Here is a 20,986-nt window from a genome sequence, read left to right as displayed (position 1 = left end):
TCACACTACATCTTCCTTCACACAGTAGATACGCAAGAGAGGGCACAGTCAAGTGTTCGCTTAAGATCCAGTGCATTTCCACTAAATACCTAAAATACCTTCCACGGAAGCAACAACGTTCTGAGCTCAGCATTTTACACCACACTCATTTCAAAAAGGGAAATCCATTAGGATAAAACAGTTCAATAAATCACTGGTTCACAACTTATTTTGCCAAACAGGTGCTCCAGAATTCCAGAAACTTCACCCTAGTTCTCTTGAAGCAAATTAACACGATGAAGAAGAACCAAAGTCTTGGTCCACACTACTTTTTTCCCCCTGTGCTTCAGTTTTAATGGAGTTATTTCAGATGCTCCAATTCTCTCTCCAGTTACCCAATCAGTACCCAGGCTGTTACTGACAATGTTCACCCATGGAACAAGATGCAAGACTAAACTTTAGTAGCCCCATTTTCACAGGTGTGAAGAGGTCATTCAACCTGAGATATGAACCGCCTTTTCACCCACCAAGTTCACACAAAAGACAAGCCATGTGTTCAGGACACAAGTCTCTATATGCCTTCATGTACAAGTCCATTGTTAAGAGCTTTTCATTACCCACCAATTTTTTTTTTTTATCGTTCAAACCATAACTGAGTCAATGAAGACACCCAAAAAAGTGACTTAAACATTCAGCTACGGATTTCTTCAGTATAAAACCACTGACTAACATCAACTGGATAAAAACTTGAACCTACACAAATATAACACTAAGCCAAAACTTTAATCCAAGACTGTTGATATGGCAGTAAGTAAGGGCTGATGATGGGACAAAAAGTAGCCTGAAAGCTCAAAAAAAACAAAAAAAAAATCTGAATGCATTTGATACAGAGAAAATCTGCCATGACTAATTCACTAGTAATGCAGGAATATTTTGCCTAGTCTTCTCATGCCTCATAACTAATACACATTGTTGTGTCAGTGTGAAGAGAGGGCAATTATTTGCATACTAACTGAAATGAGCAGAATTCTGCCCAAATTTTGTCTCCACTTGCCACTGCTACATTTAAACCTAAGGGGAAGTGGTCCTTAGAGTATCTGACAATTGCTTTCTACATTTTTTACAAGGCTCACAAGTTACATTTCAGAAATGTATTTCAGAGGGTACAGGATATATCTATTCCATCATGTCATTTAAGTAAAGAAAAACACATTTTTGTTCAGAAATCAGCATTTTGCAGTATTTAAATCTACTGAATATTAATCCGTACTAACTTCAGCATAATGATGCACGTATAAGTATGTAACTCCAACAAACAGCATAGAAAAGCCCTACAGTGGACTTACAAAAACTGCTTAGACTTCTGGGAAGGTAACAAACGGAACTGGAAAAACATCCCAGTTAGCTGAACACACAAGCTCTCTTGTTTCCTTTTTTTTTTTTGTGAACAATCTACTCACAGTAATTGGAGGCTTTAGCTACATAAAGATGACCAGAGTACATTTAAAAAGCCAATACTCAACAATTTTTCCACCAAACAATTCTTCTAACAGCTCGTTTGTGCCATGAGAACATTGTATTCTCACACAAATGGCACGAATATTTTCAGAAGTCAAACTTGTTCATTGGTGCTCCTACTTTCAAGATTTACAGACAGAAACGAGTAGCATAAATACACATTTATATACACGAGCACACTTGTAGCTATAGAATGTTGATCAGTTACATCTTTTTCATTCACCTTCTACAGCAAAGGAAGTAAAGCCAATAGATCACTACTCTAAATTTTATGCATTTATCTCATCTTCTGACACATGTTCAAACTCTGAAGAAAAAAAAAACAAACTTACCTATGCAAGTCATTTAACCTGAACTTACATATAGTTTATATAACAGTACATAGACTCCAAAATGTTTCAAGTTTTGGGGAGATCACTCTGACACATCCTATCCACTGACTTCCCACAAGCTACTTCCACAAGACAATAAAGTCAAACTGCACAAGAACAGAAAACTTAAGTTTTTCCCTATATCAGCAAGTTATTCGGTTCACATCTGGCCTTAGCACACCCTAACGGCAGGGGACTAAGAAGAGTTCCAATCAAGAATGGAGCAGAACAACAAGAACATCCCATTTTGGTGACAGCAAGTTGCTGTGTCAGCAGAACTTCCCATGAAAAACCCTTAAGGTCGGGCTAAGCGTTACTGTTAGGTCAGTTTAATTTCAAATGACATCAGAAAGCTTAGACTTATTCTTGCAGTCCTCCTCCTCCTGTGTCAGCACTCACCAGGTATTTAAGATACCCCAACCTACAAAAACTCACTTGTTCTCTTCCCGCTTTAGCCTTCTGAATTAGCTCTGTCGATCACAAGCAGCAACGCAACAGCAGCAGTGAGCACAGTCACACAATCCAGTGGTATTTTCAGATGTGTTTAGCTGGAAAAGCAAAGCACTCAAGGACACTGCAGAAAACAAGCCTCAACTTGAGGCTTTACAAAAATATATGGTTAAATGACTGGGAAGAAGCCAGTGTGTGTCTTTTGAATACCAGGGCACGATCAAATTACTGTGTTAAAAAAAAGATCAGAACTAAGGAATGGAAGAGACTCGAGATTAAGCAGTACAAAATGCCTCAACACTAGCTTTCAATTCGAACTGTTACGCAAATACTTAGGAAAGAACTGCACTTACATCAAAGAGATAGTATTATAGCCTAGTGTTCCTCCTGCCTAAGGATCTGCTTATTGCAATACTTACTTAGAACTGGAGTGCTAGTTCATTAATCAATTTTTGGGGGGCAAGTGAGCTTCTATAAGCATTAAATCTACAGTATTCAGCTTAAGTTACCATTTTTGTACAGTACTTGCATTATTTTTTCAAAGAAGAAAACTGGAAGTATATTATCTCCATCTCAGAGAGCAATTCTTAAAACCTTGTTCAGTGTTTATCACAGTAATACAACAGGCATGCAAAAGCCTGCCAGAATGCAAAAAGTTTTGGTGAAATGAGGCGTAGCAACTCAATAGTCTGAAGCAGAGACTATTGAAAACCTCAGGCTTTCTCTCAATCAAAACTTAACTACTGTTGAAGCAGGGGTTTTACTCAAAACACCAAGCTCAAGACAGACAAACTCTCCGTTAAGTGCTATCACAGGATGTTCTGCACAATTTTTAAGCACTCTGAACCTCCATCTGCTGCTCCTAAGGGTACAGATGATGACCTACCACACCACTCTAACAAGGCTTGTGTTACTCTGCTCCTTCATTCCCCACAGCTGATGGAAGGGATGGTCAGTTATCTTCCAGTTGTTGAATCAACATGTTAATCTACACACAGACACCAAGCAAAAGTAATATCTGTGGGGAAGGCTACAGCTGCCACTCAAAAGACATCATCCAGAGCCCACAGAGAGGATTCACACTGCCTGTTAGAAGGCCACACAATGCACCGCTGGACAACCAAGTCTCATCCTTAACACAAAAGAGTCAAGATGACAAAGTATGCAAACCTTTACAGCACCACAATAAACAAGAGCAAGACTCACATTTTCAACATGTAAAACAACCAAGAAGATTTAAAAAAGCTATTTTACTCCAGCGCAACAAAAAGCTGTAACAAGAATTTACAACTCAGAGTTTAATACTACCACTGCTTGAGCTCAGCTGATCAGCTGGAGCTTCAAAGCAGCTCTGCCCTGCAAGTCAGACTGACTGTTACCCACTATTCTTATTTCACAGTGTTGTTTTTATATGTTAACTGGTGTTTCTGTTCTAGCCTCAGTAACTCCACAGAAGACAGTGACTGTGCTCCTGCATGCTCTGCTTCCTACCATGCTGCACAGACCTTTAGCATCAAGCATCAGGAAACTAAAACAGTCTAAGACACTAGAGGAAGTTAAAAAAGAATATTAGGTTCATTATTCAAATTCAGTTGTGAGGGGCACTCTTAGAAAACCAATTTTATAAGGCTGAAGTTTTAAATCTAACTACTCACCAATAACATTTACAAAGTCCTGTGAACTTTAAAACTTCATTTGGCATTTCAATTTAAACCATATTAACATCAATGTCCATTTTACATGTTTTTACATTATAATCTTATATATATATATTAACACATAGTGAATTAAGACATTCATGTTTATCCTGATACTAAGCTCTCAAATGTTTACAAAGACATGCTGAACTAATAAGTGAGGCATGCTATGAGGCAGCTGGACGTTCTTCTGTAATGAATATTTCCAACTCTGTTTAACCAAATCTTCCAATCCCACCTCCTTTAAAAGGATATAAGCAAGACAACGAGGTACTCTTTTTCCAACAAACAGGCCAGGCTCAAGCAGGACTGGAGCAGAAAATCTCTTTCTTATTTCCACTCCCTTAAAAAACTAATAGTAAGAGTAAACAAGCAGTTTCAAAGTTATCTGTAGAAATAAACACCACTAATCAACATAATGCTCTTCCTACCCAACACAAAATACTTCACATACCCATTTAAATAAATTCAAGTCCCTGGTTATCAATAGGTATAAATATGCTAAAAGGAAAGAAGAGATTGAAACAAGCAGTCCTTAACGTAACTGAAACCTCTGATTACAAAGTTGGTTAAAGAGTTCCAGATGATCTTAATCTTTCGAAACATAAAAGATGAGTTAACAGTTCAGACAAACTGATGTGGTGGAAAATGTTAAAAGTCATCCTATAAGCACATAACCAGAATATCTAACAGATATAGTGGAAGGTCAAAAGAAGCATTGTGCTTCTGAGTCTTGGTGGTGCTGCCAATTATAACTGCATTGTATACAGAAAAATAAGTGAAGTTATACATACAAAACTTTTCCAGGCAGGCAGAAAAAAACCCTTCAAGTTGTAGTGAGTCCAAATTAGAAGAGCAACCAGCATGAATGAGTGTAAGTAACAGACAGGATGTTCAGTAACTGGTTAGAGAGCAAAGACTGTTCTGAAAGCTACAGCAAGTATATGGTGATTACACTTGAAAGTGACACTCTAGAATATGTTAATATAGAAGGAAACTCTCTTCTCCAGCCTGCATCACTAAGGTTCCATCTGGAGTTGTTCAGCTTGAACAACATATATCAGCCATCCAGAGTCTGCAAGCAACGTGTGCTCAAAGGCCTAGAAAACATGACCCACAAGAAAGGATGGAATAACTGATTGCTGCTCTCCAAGAAGGCAACCCAATAAAGGTCCTAAAGTGCTTACACTGCAAAAAGAGAAGGACTGCAATACTAAGCATGCCTGTGAAGATTAGGAAGGAGATAAACCAAAGCAAAAAATGAAAACAACAACAATAGAAAACCCCGAACAAACAAGAAATCCACAAAAAACTTGCAAAAAAAAAAAAAAACACAAAGAAAAACAACCAAGTCCACAGAAATAAAAAACAAACCACCAAACCCTTTGATGCTACAAAGTAAATTTCTCAAATGAACACCCTGGCCAAAATTACAAATTTCCAGAACCTTTAGAAAGGCTTGATATTTAGTAATTAAAGACCAAACACCCAAACTAACCTAAGCTGATCCTGCACTGGGGTAGAGACATGATCAAAGATTTTGTTGGCCTTATTACTGTAAGATTACTAACAGACATTTTGACAGCAAAGTCTGGTTTTCCTTTAAATTCGTATTAGCCAACATAACACACATGCTGATGGACTCAAATACAAGTTCTCCTTTCAGGCACTTATTTGCAACATTCCATTCAATACACTTACACTACTTGCTCTCACTACTGTGAGATTTCAGAATACTCTGCTTTTAGAAGTCTCATTCCCAGTACTCTTCCTAGCAACCTGTTGTTTTTTCACCTGTGTTTCAAGACTATCCTTACTTGCTTTGCCAATCAACTAAGTCAATTTATACATGAAGGAATTACTGACAACAAAAATCAGAAATTAACTCAGAAGGCATCTATGATGGGAAATTAATTTAATTTTTAATGCTTAGTTAGCAGCACTTCAAATACATTAAGAAACCAGGAGTTCTGTGCTCAAGAACACTAGTGCTTTAAGCTAGCACATATTAACTTAAGACAGAGCAGTTTCAGTTACTTTTTTCATCCTCAGGTCTACTGCATTTGTGTTTAAGGGGAATATTACAACCTGTTCAAATAGATATTTCCTTACCAAATGTATACCTTCTATTTGAATTTATTTGCATTCTTTACAGCTACTCTTTTCAGTAAAGGTTCTCCCCTTCATCAGAGGGAGAGTCAGCTCACAGCAGGCGACCAGTCTTCTCTATCGCATATTTTCTGTATTGTGATCCATAAGAAGATATCCATCTTTTGTCGTGTGTTCTGTAAGAAGCTTCTAGCTCTTCAAAGTTGAATATATGAACCCACACAGAATCTCGATCAGCATCAGTCTGCCCTCAACTGAGACACCAGGGCATACTCAAATCATTTCCTTAGGGACCAGCCTTCTCTTTCTCAGCAACAAATAAGACTTGGGTGAAATGACAGCCTTCAGCTTTGAGAAAAGTAACTCGTTCGATAATAAGTTGTGTTATAACCTGACATTTAGACACAGCTTCAGTCTTGCTTGCTTAGAATTTATTTTAGAAACTCAATTTCTTCAGTTTTTTGCAGGGCTGGGAGTTGGAGGTAATGACAATTTCCATTCAGAAGATACAGAGTTTAGTCAGCTAGTGCTTCAGCTTTTCTGACTTCTATTAATCAAGTACACAAAACTTCACTGGCCTTTAAGACAGCTCCATCACCTACCACTAAACTGCCTCTCACAAATACAGACAAATACATGCATTACACAAAAATCAGCACCTCCTAGACACCAATTTATTCTGAAGAGGTTTCAAATGTAGTACACTCTTCAGAGGTAAGTCTAGAAATTCTACTTCAAGATCAAAGTGGATATCAACATAACATTATTGCAGAGGACATGCTTCAAAACAGTGCATTACCTAGTTCATATCGTGTACAGGCAGTTGCCTGCAAGCAAGACCTTCGGCAAAGTTCACGGAACTGACCATCACAAGCTCAAGGTCATGTTTCCAATTATAGAAATATTGAATATTTATAATAAGTAATACATATGAAGTTTAATACTCCCCTCCACAAAGGGCACTTCATGGGCATCACTGAACATCCTTCAGCTTCTTTAACTATTCAATCACTCAGTTTCATAAGGTACTCCAAAGCTCTGTGTAAGTCATCTTTACTCCAACCTGTTATTATCAACTAGTATTTACACATAATTAGGGCACCTGATACTCCAGACAATGCAACAGCCAAGATCCTACTATCCTCCAGCATCACCTAGAACTATGGATTCCACCACAAGAAGTCCCTCCAGGAAAAGGTCCTAGGAAGATCACAGAGACTGCTAACTGGAGGTCTAGTCAGATAAATACTCTCCCACTTACTTCCAAACTCCAGATCTCTCCACTTGTTATTTGGAAAAGCAAAACTGAATGCTATCACAATATCCACTTTCTTATTCTTTGAGAGGAAGGGATGAGGGACTGGGCACTAGGAATCATGGAAGTCTGAGGAGTTACTGCCCATCATTTCTGCTTCATTTCAAAGTCTGGAAGTTACCAATGACACAGAAGTAAAGTCTCCTCCACCTAGCCACAAACTTGCAGAAATGTGGGTTGCTATTCCAGTCCAACAAACAACTTCCCTTCCAAGTTATATGGTTGTTGTTTCAACACTACCACATAATAAACTTGCCATTACACATACTAACAGAAATAAAACAAGGCAACTGCAACCAGAACAAAAAAAATACAACACAGTGTCAGTATAGGATTTTTTTGTCACTGCTGTTTGTTCTTTTTCATTATAAAGTAGCAAGTCACTTTTCTGCTACACAGCAATCGATATGTACACTTCCATCCCAACCATGAGGGTAACTACAACATGCATCTTGCTAGATTGCCCATAAAGCTCATGTCTATCCCACAGTCTAAGCCATGAGCAGCAAGACGTTCTTGACTTAATCACTCTGATTTAATTTGTCAGACCAAAATACTCAGACTCAAGTCCCAGGAATCACTGTTCATCAGTACCAGCTCGGAGAGAGGAAGAAAAAAAAAGGCAGCTTTCACAGAAAGCCTGTGACAGCTCTGAAGTGCTCAACAGGTCATGTCCAACACAGATAAAAGCTATAGCGATCATTTCCACCTAGTTATCACCTCAAACACAAATGAAGCCCTAGATACAGGTCTCTTCATAACACATTTATCATTGGCGGAGACAAACAAGCTCTAATATTGATGCAGGGAAAAATGATTTCATGTAAGTAAGAGGCTACTTAGTCCTGCTTAAAGTAGGTCTAGTTATATCAGACTGCTTGGAGACTCATCCAGTCTAGTCTTCAGTATCACCATAGAACAAAATTTATTCCTCAATCACTTTGGCACCTGTTCCCTCACAGAGAAGTATTTCTTCCTTACATTGGTTCAGGATTTTCCACATGCCAGCAGGGCTATGAAATTCCTAACTTAACCAAGAATGAAGTTTTAAGCACAAGTAACTTAAAAGAAACCAACTATGTAGTGCACTTGAGCCATTTTGAGGAGAACAATGTAAATGAAAAAATACTGCTTTGTTAACAGCTATGTCTTTAGTAGGATATTACTTTTACACAGGAACAATAAAGCAAAAATTGAAGTAACTTGGAAATGGACATCACTCCAGGTTTCAGTGGAGGGAGGAACACAGCATAACGAGAGACTGCCCACTGCATTTAGGGGTGTGAGCACACACAGTCCACACATTCCTTACAGAAAGCTCAAGGACAAGCTACCAAAAAATTCTCTACAAGCAATTGCTTGACATAAACACTAAGTTATCAGTATTTTGGGGGCTCCGGGAAGTTTGATTTTTGCTTTGGTTTTTCTGTGAAATTCATAAGGAAGGAGCTGCAGTTCTGCTAAGCATCCAGCAACAGTTGTAAACATTCAGCATTCCCTGCCCCCAGCACTGTACCTCCTACGCTGGAACTAGAGAGTCATTAAAAAGTGGTCAGGAGCACTGATGTGTGTGTGTCCTTCTAGAGGACGGAACAAGACCTTTAATCCCTAGGAAAGTCCCGATTTCCTTAAGCAGACCATTCCTTCCCTTTTTATATGCTGTCATTCCACATACCACCCACTCTCTGGAGAGTCTGGGGGAGGAGAAAGAAGGTTGTACTTTGCACTAAGTAGCAAAGTCTCGAATAAGTTCAGAAACACAGCTAAACATTAACTTCACGTTTTCAACTGCCTATAAAGTTTGAATGTTATCTGCCAGTATTGAACAACTGTGGCCACACAATGAAATATAAACGCTTTTTGTCAGGACCAGCAAATCTCAGCTGTCCATGAGAAGATTTGATGAGTTCACAGTTACATGACAAAGTTATGTGGATGCCTGCTGCCCCCTGCACTGCTGACACTGCTGACTTTTTTTTAGCTCTTAAGGCAGCTCTCCACTGCAAGCTACTTCAGAAAGTTAACCCTTTTCTGTCCAGGAACTGCATCATGACAGCAAGCTTAGGGAATGCTGTTTAATAGCTGCTCGATTCACTGTCAAACTACATTTTCTACATGTGTCACACTGTCAGCAAGCTCTGTGCTCTAAGGGACTGGTCTTAGTGGATCCTTACTCGAGTAACAGAAGAAGTACAAGCAGATCTTCAACAAATCCTATAACAGTTACAACTTCCACTGCAAGTTAACAACAGGATCCATTCTTAAAGTAAGCTTTTAGAAACCAAATTGCTTTATACAAAAAACTTGTTTCAGACTTGACTTGGGCATTTTAATCTAGACTTCCAACTACTACTTTTCTTCCAGGACTAACTGTAGTATACTAGCTCCTGCCTACCCATGCACAATGTGAGGCTCATTTAGACTGAAAGGGACTTCTGGAGGTTATCCAATCCGACCCCCAACTGAAAGCAGGGCCAACTTTGAAGTCAGATCAAGTTGCTCAGGGTCATACCATAGTCAGGTTCTGAATATTTTCAGGGACAGAGATCCCACAACCTGTTTCAGTGCTTCATTCTCTGTGTGGGAAAACATACTGTTAACACATTATAAAGATTTGCCTTGCTGTAGCTTGTGTCTGCCGCCTCTTATCCTTAGCACAGCTAAGGAGAGCCTGTGTTCATTTTCCCCTCTTATTACCTTTTAAACAGACAGAGCCAGCAATTAGGATGTCCCACTTCAAACTCACTTTTCAAGCCCTCTTCATACATCATGTGCTGCTGACTTGCTTATCTTAGTGGCCTTTCACAGTCATCTCAGCATCTTCCTTGTGGTTGGGAACACAAAACTGTCCATGGTACTTCTGATGCAGTCTCACAACCTCCAAATAGTGGAGAATAATTGCTTCTTTCAACCTGCTGACCATGCCCCATGTGCTCTTCACCTTTTGCACCACAAAGGCACACACTGACCCACAAGGACCCTTATGTTCTTTCCTGTAAAGCTACTTCTCACCAGTTGGCACCATATTCACGCTGCTGCATGGGGTCATCCTGCCCCAGAGAGACTTAGCTTGGTGTTTGCTTTTGAATTTCATAAGGTTTCCGACAGATATTTCTCCAGCATGCACATATCCCACTCAGTTAGCCCTAGTCTCCAGCAGGTCAATTGACCCTCACAGTCTGCCAGCACCCACGAATTTGCTCTAAGTACATCAGTGACCGGGAAGAGGGGTTGGAATGTAGACAAACTGCCCCTGCACTGATGCCACCAGTAACAAGCCTCCAGGTGGACTTCATACAGCTGATCAGAACCTTTCAAATTCAGTGCCACACACAACTTTTCACCCACTTAATAATCCAGTTCCCAAAACGTATCTCACCAGTCTGGCTACAAGCACATTTTAGGAAATCTTTCTTTAAGCTTCTTAAGGCTAATAACACTCACTGTTCTTCCTTTGTCCACAGTCTTGTCCTAGGTACTTACAGCAATAAATTCAGGACCTCTTTTCACAGCAATCTCAGGTTGTGGAGACACCACCATAACTGCTTTTCCTCATTTCACTTCAGTTTTCACCGTGTTTGTAGCCACATCAATTTATCAAACCTAAGCCGTGCCTCTTGAGTCTCAAATAACACAGCTGCAGAGCAGCCCTGGAAATTCACTACCCAAAGAATTTTCACTAACAGTTCCACGAAGTCCCACAGACCTCATCTCTTTCTGTAAGGTAGAATACTCTGTAGAAACTTTCAAAGATATTGCATGAAGCTTACACAAAACTGTCTCAATAAGAGATTACATTCTGATTTGCCAGAACGTAACATAAGTTATTAAATGTTCATGTGACAACACTGATGCATCACCTGGAATAATTAATCTGGTTATAGTCAAAAGCCTTACTATTTTACAGCTACTGAACTTAAGAGTTGTGTTATACATACAGAATCATAGAACAGTTTGGGTTGGAAGGACCCTAGAGTTTGTCTTGTTTTTTACTATACTGGATATCCTGGATAAATGGGAATATTGCACTCGCTAGTTACCAGAGGTAGACTGTTTTATGCTACCTCAGCTACCAATGACACATCAAAACCTTCAACAGGATGCACTTAAATTTCTGAAGTGATTAATGGTATGGTCACAACCATCACATTCTCATGGTTGATTTCTTTAGAACTATAGAGCCTCTTTAAATGTTAAAGTCCCTTAATGAAGTCATAACAACATTACTTCTGTTTCAAGGAAGTTTACCTTTTGAAGTCAAAAGTGCATTGAAGTGTTTAAAACACAGAAATAGCATCAGCAGTGAAGGGCTGAGAAGTGGGTTTTTAAAATGCAATTATCAATCTTTACAAATATATTCAAAAATGGTATTAAGCTTAACAGTTCTTGACTTCGCTTCTCCAGCCTCCAGTAATGATCCTTACCAGAGCTAAGTAGTTGTTTTGTTATGGCAAGGGCCAACAGATGATGCTGGAGAAATTAAAGGAACTTAGGGAAAAAATTACCCCAACTTAGTACAAGTCAGAGTCTTAAGTCTTGCCCTTTGAGTTACTTGCATTTGATGTAATTTAACTTATGCTTGATAATCAAGTGGTATGCTTAATTATCAAGTGATTATTCTTCTACCAAATTATGTGCACTGAAATTAAGTAAAGCTAGTTATCCAATCTGAAATTGGTCTCAACTTTTTCATATTCTTTTCTCCAGAATCCACTCTTCCTGTTTTTAAGGCTGTCCCAGCAATAATTAGTTTTCAGCTTAACCACCTGCAGCATGGGTGTTACTTCAAGTAAAAAAAGCAACAGAAGTGGGCAAAGAATGTCACCACAAAACAGGATTAAGAAAAGTTTAAGTCTAACACTCACCTGTAATCTTCTAACTCAAGGGCTAATGAAAGTAACAAATCCAAAAGTAACTAATAAATTCATCAAGCTAGCTCAGGTGGGTTTTTTCCACTTCTCTGTACACACATCAGCTATGGAGACCTGTTTGACTAGTCTTTACTCACCTTCAGCAGAAGATTGCCATTTCAATGACTCCAAATTTTGTACATGCCACTGCACTCCAGGGACAGCACTAGCACCTGCTAAGTATTTAAAACAGTCACTTAAGGAAAACATTCTATTCTGTACAAACTAATCCCAGGACTAGTTTAAAAAACTATCAAGCTATACCAGCCTTGACTAATAGAAAAGGAGAAAACAGTGAATCTCTCTAGACATATAAACTTATTTTAAATGTCAGGTAATGAAAGCCTGACATGGAGGGGGGGGAGCAGGTTAGGGGGAGAAATTGGCAAGAGCCTCTACTGCTGCAGATAATAAAAGTGACCTTCTCAGTAACATGCTGAGGATAAATTTGACCTACCTTAACCTTCCCCAACACTTGGAAAAAGCAAGGACAGAGGATGGAGAGAGAAGTTTCAGGACTTACAATTTTTATTATTATTATTATTATTATTGCTGCTAATTTTCTTCTTTTGCTAACTCATGGACAGAAAGAGCAATTCTTGAGTTCACATTTGAAGCATTTACAACTCTAATAGTTAATTACCTGAAAGAATGAGGAGAAAAATAACTCCTGAAGCATTAATGTATTGGATAATACAAAAAACTTTGTGCTGTGATTTTACCCTGACTTGGAAGTTGTGCTTTGCCTTAAAGCTCTTCATCACGAGCTTCTGTACTAAGTTGTGTAATAAGCAGCCACTGGCCCAGCTTTTCTAGAACCAGTGTAAACATTGGCCAAGAGCCCCCTCAAGTCTTACTCATACATACCTACACTTCATTTTAACCCACTATCCTCACATCTTTTCACATCCAGGGGAGTAAGACAAGCTTTCACTTAACACCTTTTTCATCTCTCCCCACTTCATAGACTCATACACAATAATTATTTTCCCCATCAAGGTCTTTACTGCACATTTCAGTCTTTAATAGTTTCTCATATATTTTCTTCCATTTTACCCACATTCAGCTATTCTCATATTTTCTTTCTTAGCTCATCTTGTGATTTCTTCCCACACTTATATGATACTCTTTTCTAAGCAACCCATCTGCTTTCTAACCAGGAATAAAGAATAATGCTAATGGCCCCTTTACCTCTAACAAGAAAGCCTGATCAACTTATTTCATGCCTAATGAAGTAATTCATCATCTTCTCCATCCTCTCAATAAAAATATATTACTACACTTCAGATAGCTATGATCTCTGAGGTGCTGAATACAACTGCCCTTCAAGTAAGTAATTCTCTGAAATCTTATTTTAGACAGGCTAAACCAAACAAAAAAACCTCATAGATACACAGAACCACAGAACGGCTTTGGTAAGAAGGTACCCATAAAGATCAAATACAGCTCCTCCTCTTCAAACAAAAACAGAACCAAAGAACACATGGCATAACAGATTATTAATAATTAGATAATTGCACCTATATCCACTCTTCACTAAGAAAATCTGGCCACTTAGCTCACAGTCAACTATCAGGTCCCTCAGAAAATTCCTCCCAGAAACTTCTGCATTACTATCCACATACCAATCAGTAACACAGTCATCAGGGGAAAGAAAAAAACCCAACCTTCAAGTAATCCTGACTCAATACAACACATTCATTCAAAGCTGGAAACAAAAGTCCAAGTACAAACACAAACTGTGCTAAAGCAAAGTAACCGGTCATGACACAGCCCACCTTTAAGTGCAAAGGTAGCAGGGCTCCAGAGCGAGCAGAGAGACAAATCTCAGCACTCTCACTTTGCACACTGATCTAACCAGGCTGCAGCCCTACCTTCCGATAAAGAACTTTGTTTGGACAACGCTGCATTCAACCACAGAACAGCAGGTCAGGCCACCCCCACAGCAGCACTCCAGTGTAATACCAGATGGGAAGTCCTACTCTTAAAGTTTATTGCTCCTCAGCAGATAACCACATCAACACTAAAAAAAAAAGGACAACATTTACTGACAACACTGCACATAGTTAGCACTTAGCACAATTATCTTTTAACCGTCTGTATAACAGGTTTTCTATTTTTCTTACCGTACTTTGATTCACTACTAATTCTGTTTCTACAAATTGAGATTTAGACACTTGATTCTAAAGCTTCTTACTTGGTTTTTCCTCTGAGCTCCACAAATGTTCCACTTATTAGCCCTACACACTGATTACTGAAGCAACACACCCCCACCTCCTTTTCCCTTTTCACATCAGATGCAATTCACATCTGTGATTTTGCATACCCTAAGAGCTCTACTACCAGCACCTGAAAGGTAATCAGCTGATACAGGTGCTCTGGAAAGTCAACATATTTTTGCTGCTTCTGCTACAGAGCAGTCCTTTGTTTCTCAATATCACCCTGGCAGCAATACTCCATAAAAGGAATGGGAAAGAAAACAACCTAGATTTGAACATATTTCTGATTTCAATCTCACAAATAAATCCTGCTAGAACCGCCTTTTGTTCAGTATTAAACACATGTCATATTCCATGACATAAAATTAAGTTATTTAAGGAGGCAAGAGAAACACACCATTTAAATCAAGTAACTGTTCAACCTTTATGTAGCACAAGCAGATAAAAAACCACGGCAATTCTTTTATGATACTCCAAGTGTTCAGATCTTAAATAACATTGTACTTCATTTCCATATATACGGGAGCTCTCGCACAGCAGAAGCATCGCAGTGTAACAGTTACCTTGAACGTGACAGACCTACCACAGTGAAACAGAGCTAAGAGCCATTCCCAAGCAGCGCACCTCATAATCTAACTAGTTAACCTGAAGTACAGGATGAATAAACTTCTGGCAGCCTTTTTTTTTTTTTCTCCTGATAATTATCAAACAATCCAGATTTAAACTCTCCAATTTGAAGTTACTCTTATTTCTACCACTGAATTTGCTGTTTCTTCATGCAGCAGTTTCATGCACTGCCCAGCCTACTACATAGTTCACCACCACTTCATTCTTTCCAGCTTCTCAAACACCTTCTATAGTTTTTCCATTCCTTCTCTCACTATTGTCATATTGACTCACCCAACGTCTCTTTCAAACTGCATTTTTCTCCATACCACTTTCAAAGGTTTTTCAGTTATGAGTTTCTAAACTATGACCATTGACTTTGACGTACAGTGAGGAAAAGAATACATTCTGTTGTCTTTCTGAACACTCTACCATGCTTCCCCATTTCCAAGACAGTAACCTGGTTTACCTGACCTCTTGTTTTTGCCATGACTTAACCTGAAAAATTAGCAAAAAAATTGGTTTTGGTCAATAGTTACTTGGGATTTTTTTTTGTTTGTTATTTAATGTATTGTACACTGTATAGTTATATCATCCACATCTTTATAATCCAATCCTTCCAGCTCTACTACCATTCTGGAGCCTGCACTCCAAGCTGCTTTGAAAAAAAAAAAAAATTCAGTGAAACTTAAGAAGATATACACCCCACACACTTTGTCTAGCCTTACTAAGAAACTTAAACAACAATTCAAATTGAAAATGATTATTTCCTCAATGAAAAAATGTATCTTTAATATCTTTCCTTTCTATTCACCTCAGTTTATGATTTTGCCAATTTTTAATTCATACTTATATTCCAAAAATCTTTTTAAAAATCTTTTTACTGTGTACAAACTAACAAGGCACTGAAATTATGAGGAATTTATTTAATAGCACCACAGGTCCTCATTTACAATATAACTGAAAAATATTTATCACAATGCAAAGCAAGTTATTCTATAGATTTAAGGGTATGATGACGTTTCTAATGGATGCCATACATCTCCCCTAGTTCACAGCTATACTGATTTGATTGTACAAATTTAGTACCTACGTCATTGAATCATGCACTGTTTGACTGAGAAGTGGAACAATTACTTGTGCATGTTACCTGAACCCAATAGCCTTGCTTTCCTAAGACGAGTAGTATTTAATAAGCAGGTGTGTTTTTACTCAAAAATCCAGAAGTTGCTGTTATTTCAGACGCCTGATACATCTTCTCTCTTTGTGCCTCCCTTCAGTTTGTTGGTTGGAGTGTTGAGGGGGTTTTGGCAATATTTCTCTGAGGCATTACGGATCAAATAAGTCATCATTTCTAACTGTCAGCCCAAATGATTGCATAAAAATTGTTTTGATTTCGTAGTGCCATTATTCTACTCGGGTTTGTATTTTCTGTGGTACCATTTTCAAATCTGCCCTTTGTTATCATTATCAGAATTGGCTGACCAATAGGAGGAAAGGTGACCAAAAGCAATCAGCAGTTTTGAATTCTATCAACATATAATCATGCTCAAAATGTATATAGGAGCACACAGTCATAACAATAGTTTTCCTTCATACTCACGTGCTACAGTTACAATGATAGTGAAAACAATTGTGGGAAATTTCAACTGGGAAAAAAACCAAACTAAAATGTGAGATATTGACCAAAAAAACAATCTTCCCCTGCTGCTTATCCCACAGTCCAAAAGTCACTAGTAGTTTTTGAAGTTCTCCTTTTCATCCAGAGATTATACTTCAAAACTTTGTGCTTGTTTCAACACAACACTGCCGCTTCTGCCAGATGTTCTGAAGTGTTATCAGTCAAGTTCCCAGATGCCAGAAAGGATCTGGGAAGACTGACATCCAAATTACACTCATCAAGACTAAACCAGTAACTCACTGCATGACACGGGGCACGGATGCCCTTAGCTTCATTGTTACTATTATCTTCACATTTAGATATAAAAATAGCTTGTCAAGGTTATGTCAAGTCTGCAGCTTCACTTTCCTAATTGCAAAAGAGCAGAAATAATCCTGAACAATGGGAGAGGAGGAAAGCGCTAGGGCAAAAAGTTTGCCGACCCTATGGAAACTAGTCCTCAAGCCTTAAAGTTTTGAAATGTGACGCCTTCTCAATATTTACAAAGTTAGGAACAATGATCTTTTTTGAAAGCTACATCATTGCCAGAGGGGGGAGACTATTACATACACGAGCACAATCCTACAGCAGCAGCGCCTCAACTCCCTCCCTGAAAAAGCATTTCTCAGATACTACACAACTGCTTTACGGCTTGCAAGTTCCTGGGTATTTTTATCACATGAATCTCCAGAGACTACCTTCTCTAACTTGTTCCTCCTTCATTAAAGAGGGAAGGGACACAGTGTCTCCTATAATAAAATATCCTTGCCAACTATTCATTGCTGCATTGGGAATACAACGGCACGATGACGGTTTTCGATTTGCTCTCGCCCAAGTCCACTTTTATCCCCTCTCATCTTCCACTGCTGTAAAAAAAAAAAAATGACACCACGTACAGCACACCGCACGCAGCGCTAAATAAATAAATAAATAAACAAACAAATTCCTGCTCAGTTTCCAACTGCTACGTCGCCTGTTTGTTTCCCACAGGAAGATGCATGGGAAGTGGGGGCTGGTGATGGCACTTTCCCCCGAGCGGCCACGCCAACAAGCCCCGCGGGGCCCGGCACCGCAGTGCCCCCGGCAGCAGCCGCTCAGGATGCGGGTGACGAGAAGTGCACAAAGACACCGCACCGGCAGCGACCTCACCCCGCAACCGGAGCGGATTCCACCCTCGGCGACGGGCAACAACCACACGGGCCAACAGCGCCGGCAGCAAAGCGGGTACTGCCCCAGCGCCCAAGAGCACCCGCAGAACGCCGAGACCCTTCTGTCCTTCCCACAGGCAGGGAAAGGGGAAGTGCAGGGCGCGGGGGGGAAGCACCCACGAATTCCCGCAAACAAGCAAAATCCCGCCGTTCAGGAAGGGCATTTCAGCGGATAACCTGCCGCCCGCCGGGGGAAGCCCCAGCCCCGCCGGCGGTGGATAAACTTCCCCTGCTGCCCCACCCGGGCCGCGGCCACCCGAGCCAGACGGCCGGGAAACCTCGGCCTCTCGGGACACCCACCCGCCCTCCCGGCGGTGGTGCCGGGGGTTCCCGGGGGGAAGCGCCCGCGGCTCTGCTCGGAGCGGTGCAGGCTCCGGCTCCGACACTGCCCCGCATCCCCCCCCCCCCCCCCCCCCCCCCCCCCCCCCCCCCCCCCCCCCCCCCCCCCCCCCCCCCCCCCCCCCCCCCCCCCCCCCCCCCCCCCCCCCCCCCCCCCCCCCCCCCCCCCCCCCGCCACAACCTCGGCCGCGTCCCGCCCGGCTCCCCCCGCGCAGGGCGGCCGGCAGCCCCCGGCAGCCCCTCCACCCCGCCCCGCCGGCCGCCACACAAACTTTCCTTCAACTCGGCCGCGTCCCCCGGCGCTCCCGGGGCTCGGGTTTCTCTCCTCCTCCTCTTCCTCTACCCACCCTCTCGCCCGTCCGCCAAGGGGAAAAGTTCCACTTACTGCAGCAGAAGCGAGAGAAAACCAACCCCAGCAGCCCCAGCCCCGGCCCGGGAGGCACCGCCGAGCGCAGCCGCCGCCGCCGCTGCCGCCACCGGGGGGAGGCACCGCCACCAGCCGCTAGGAAAAGTTCCCGGCGGGCGGCAGGAGCCGACGAAGGGGAAAAACCAGCGGCAGCCTCCGCAGCGGCTCCGGCCCCTGCCATGCTCCGGGCTCGGCTCGCAGTCGCAGTCGCCGCCGCCGCTTCACCGCCCGGCCGGTCCCGCCCGGTCCCGCTGCCCGCGCCGGCGGCGCCTCCCCACACGGAGCGTGTGTCACTGTGCGGGGCGGGGCGCGCCGCTCCCGCCCTCCTCAGAGCGGGCCGCACCACCCGCCGCAGGGAGGGGGTGCCGAGGGAGGGTGGGAGGCGTGTGCCGTGCGCCTCCACCGCGACCCCCGCCACCTCCCCCTGCCCCGGGGCGAGTGGCCTCGCCCCCGGCCTTCCCCGCCCCGCTGCGTGGGACTCGCAGACGCGCCCCGCGCACGGGGGGAATACCCGTGGGTATCGCGGGTGGCGGGTGGGAGGGGGTGCCACGGCGTCCTCCCCCGAGGGGCTGTTGGTACGTCCCGCCCCGCCCCGTCGCTCCCGCCCCCGCCCCAAGCTCGGCCGGGGGGCCCGCCCGGCCCCTCCGCCCTCCCCTCGCTCCCGCCCCCCCGGCATCCCCCCCGCCCCTTGCACCGGGACGAGCCGGGCGGCCGCTGCCCCTGGGCTGGGGGCGGGCCGGCAGCTCTCGCCCCGGTTGGGGCGCCGGAGGGGGCGGTGGGGGACCGGCCGCATCTCGCTCCGCCGGGCGCGGGCGTTCCCGAGTGCGGGGGGATCCGGCCGGGGCCGCTCCCGGTGTCCCGCGGGTGGCGGACGGGCCGGTTCCTCCTCGGCGGGGGCGCCTGCCCGCTGCGCCGGAGCTCCGCGCTGTGGTTTGGCCAACAATAAACTTTCCCGGCGCTGTCCCTTCGTGGCTGGCACTGCCCCGTGCGGGGCGCGCAGGGTGCGCTGCCCGGGCACCAGCCAAGGATGCCCCGCTCCCTCTGCACTTGCAGCGTGGCTGGGGCGGTATCCCGGCGGCACGAGGGGAAGGAGCATCGAGCGCTCGGGGACGGGGCGATGCGGAGCCATCCCCAGCCCGCAACAGATGGCGGTATCCAAAGGCAGACTCTGGCAGAGCTAAGCGGTCTGAAATCATCTGGGAGCGGAGCGAACCCTATGGAGAGAGCACCGAGGAATACCAAATACGGCCCTGTGCAGCCCTTGCAGAGGGGCCTGCAGGGGTCCGGGGGCAGCAGGCAGGGTTTCTGTCACGCTAGTGCCTGTCGGGATTTTTGGCCGTGCCATGGCACATAGCTGTGCTCCGGGAAAGGATGTCATCGACGAGGGCAGAGCTGCTCCACAGGGAGCGATGATGCCCCAGCCACGGGCGCAGACCAGTACTGAAAGTATAGTCAGGGCAGAGTGGCCACTCGTGAGGCAAAGAGGGAATTCACGCCTTTGTCCAAGGTCCCAGGAGTCCAGCTAAGGGCTGTCTCAGAATTAGAGCAGTCTGTAACCAGGTCATAAAATTAAAGGTGACTTTTCAAAGAAATCCAGTTTCTTTGCTGCATCTTTGCACTGATCGTCAGCTTTGGGGGTACAGTGTCAATGGATGTATCCCCCAATTAGATTTTCAACAGTAAAATACAGAAGCTTGAAAAAATTGTCTTGAGAGTCTTGCTTCTTTACCATCTAGGTGTGCATTCTAGTTTCAGGTGCACTATCCTTGCAAAATCTCAAGGAAAATGTTGAATAGCTATATATATACCATACCTGCTACTGAGACATCTCTTGGGAACAGGTTCCACACAAGCCCCACATTTTCCACAAAGCAGTGTAGTATTTGATGATTTCCTTCAACTGTGGGCATGAAGAGCAGTTTCTCTCAAAGCTACGCGTGGCTAAGTTTATCAGATGCTCACAATAGTATGTTCATCCAGTCTTCAGCCACACTGAATCTTTGCCAATTAACTGGCCTCATTAATTTGTAACTGTGAAACAAAATAGAATTCAGGCGAAGAATTACTACAGGCAAACTGCTGGCCGCGATGGACGTTGGACATTCATCAACATTTTGCTCTGAAAAACCAACATAACTGAGGGGATTCTTAAAGTTTTTTGAAATCAATGTAATTTAGTAAGTCTAATCCTCAGCTAGC

At 42.9% G+C, this 20,986-nt stretch overlaps 1 protein-coding gene across 1 annotated transcript in view; it reads right to left on the bottom strand.

Moving 5' to 3' along the window:
• Window positions 1–19,883, bottom strand: part of NECTIN3 (nectin cell adhesion molecule 3) — a 43,308-nt gene extending 23,425 nt beyond the window's left edge. The window contains exons 1-2 of the mRNA XM_027905645.1: window positions 18,767–19,883; window positions 12,448–12,522 (exon numbers count right to left, since the gene is read on the bottom strand). Of these exons, the coding sequence (XP_027761446.1) occupies window positions 12,448–12,522; window positions 18,767–19,883 (1,192 nt within the window). The remainder of the gene's footprint in view (window positions 1–12,447; window positions 12,523–18,766) is intronic.
• Between the last annotated feature and the right edge of the window lie 1,103 nt (window positions 19,884–20,986).

Source organism: Empidonax traillii, unplaced genomic scaffold (genome assembly GCF_003031625.1).
Source record: "Empidonax traillii isolate 1590-97213 ecotype Southwest subspecies unplaced genomic scaffold, ASM303162v1 scaffold1185:size159731, whole genome shotgun sequence".
Taxonomy (NCBI): Eukaryota; Metazoa; Chordata; class Aves; order Passeriformes; family Tyrannidae; genus Empidonax; species Empidonax traillii.
Note: the sequence above shows the minus strand (reverse complement) of the source record. Positions and strands in the feature narration are given on the sequence as shown.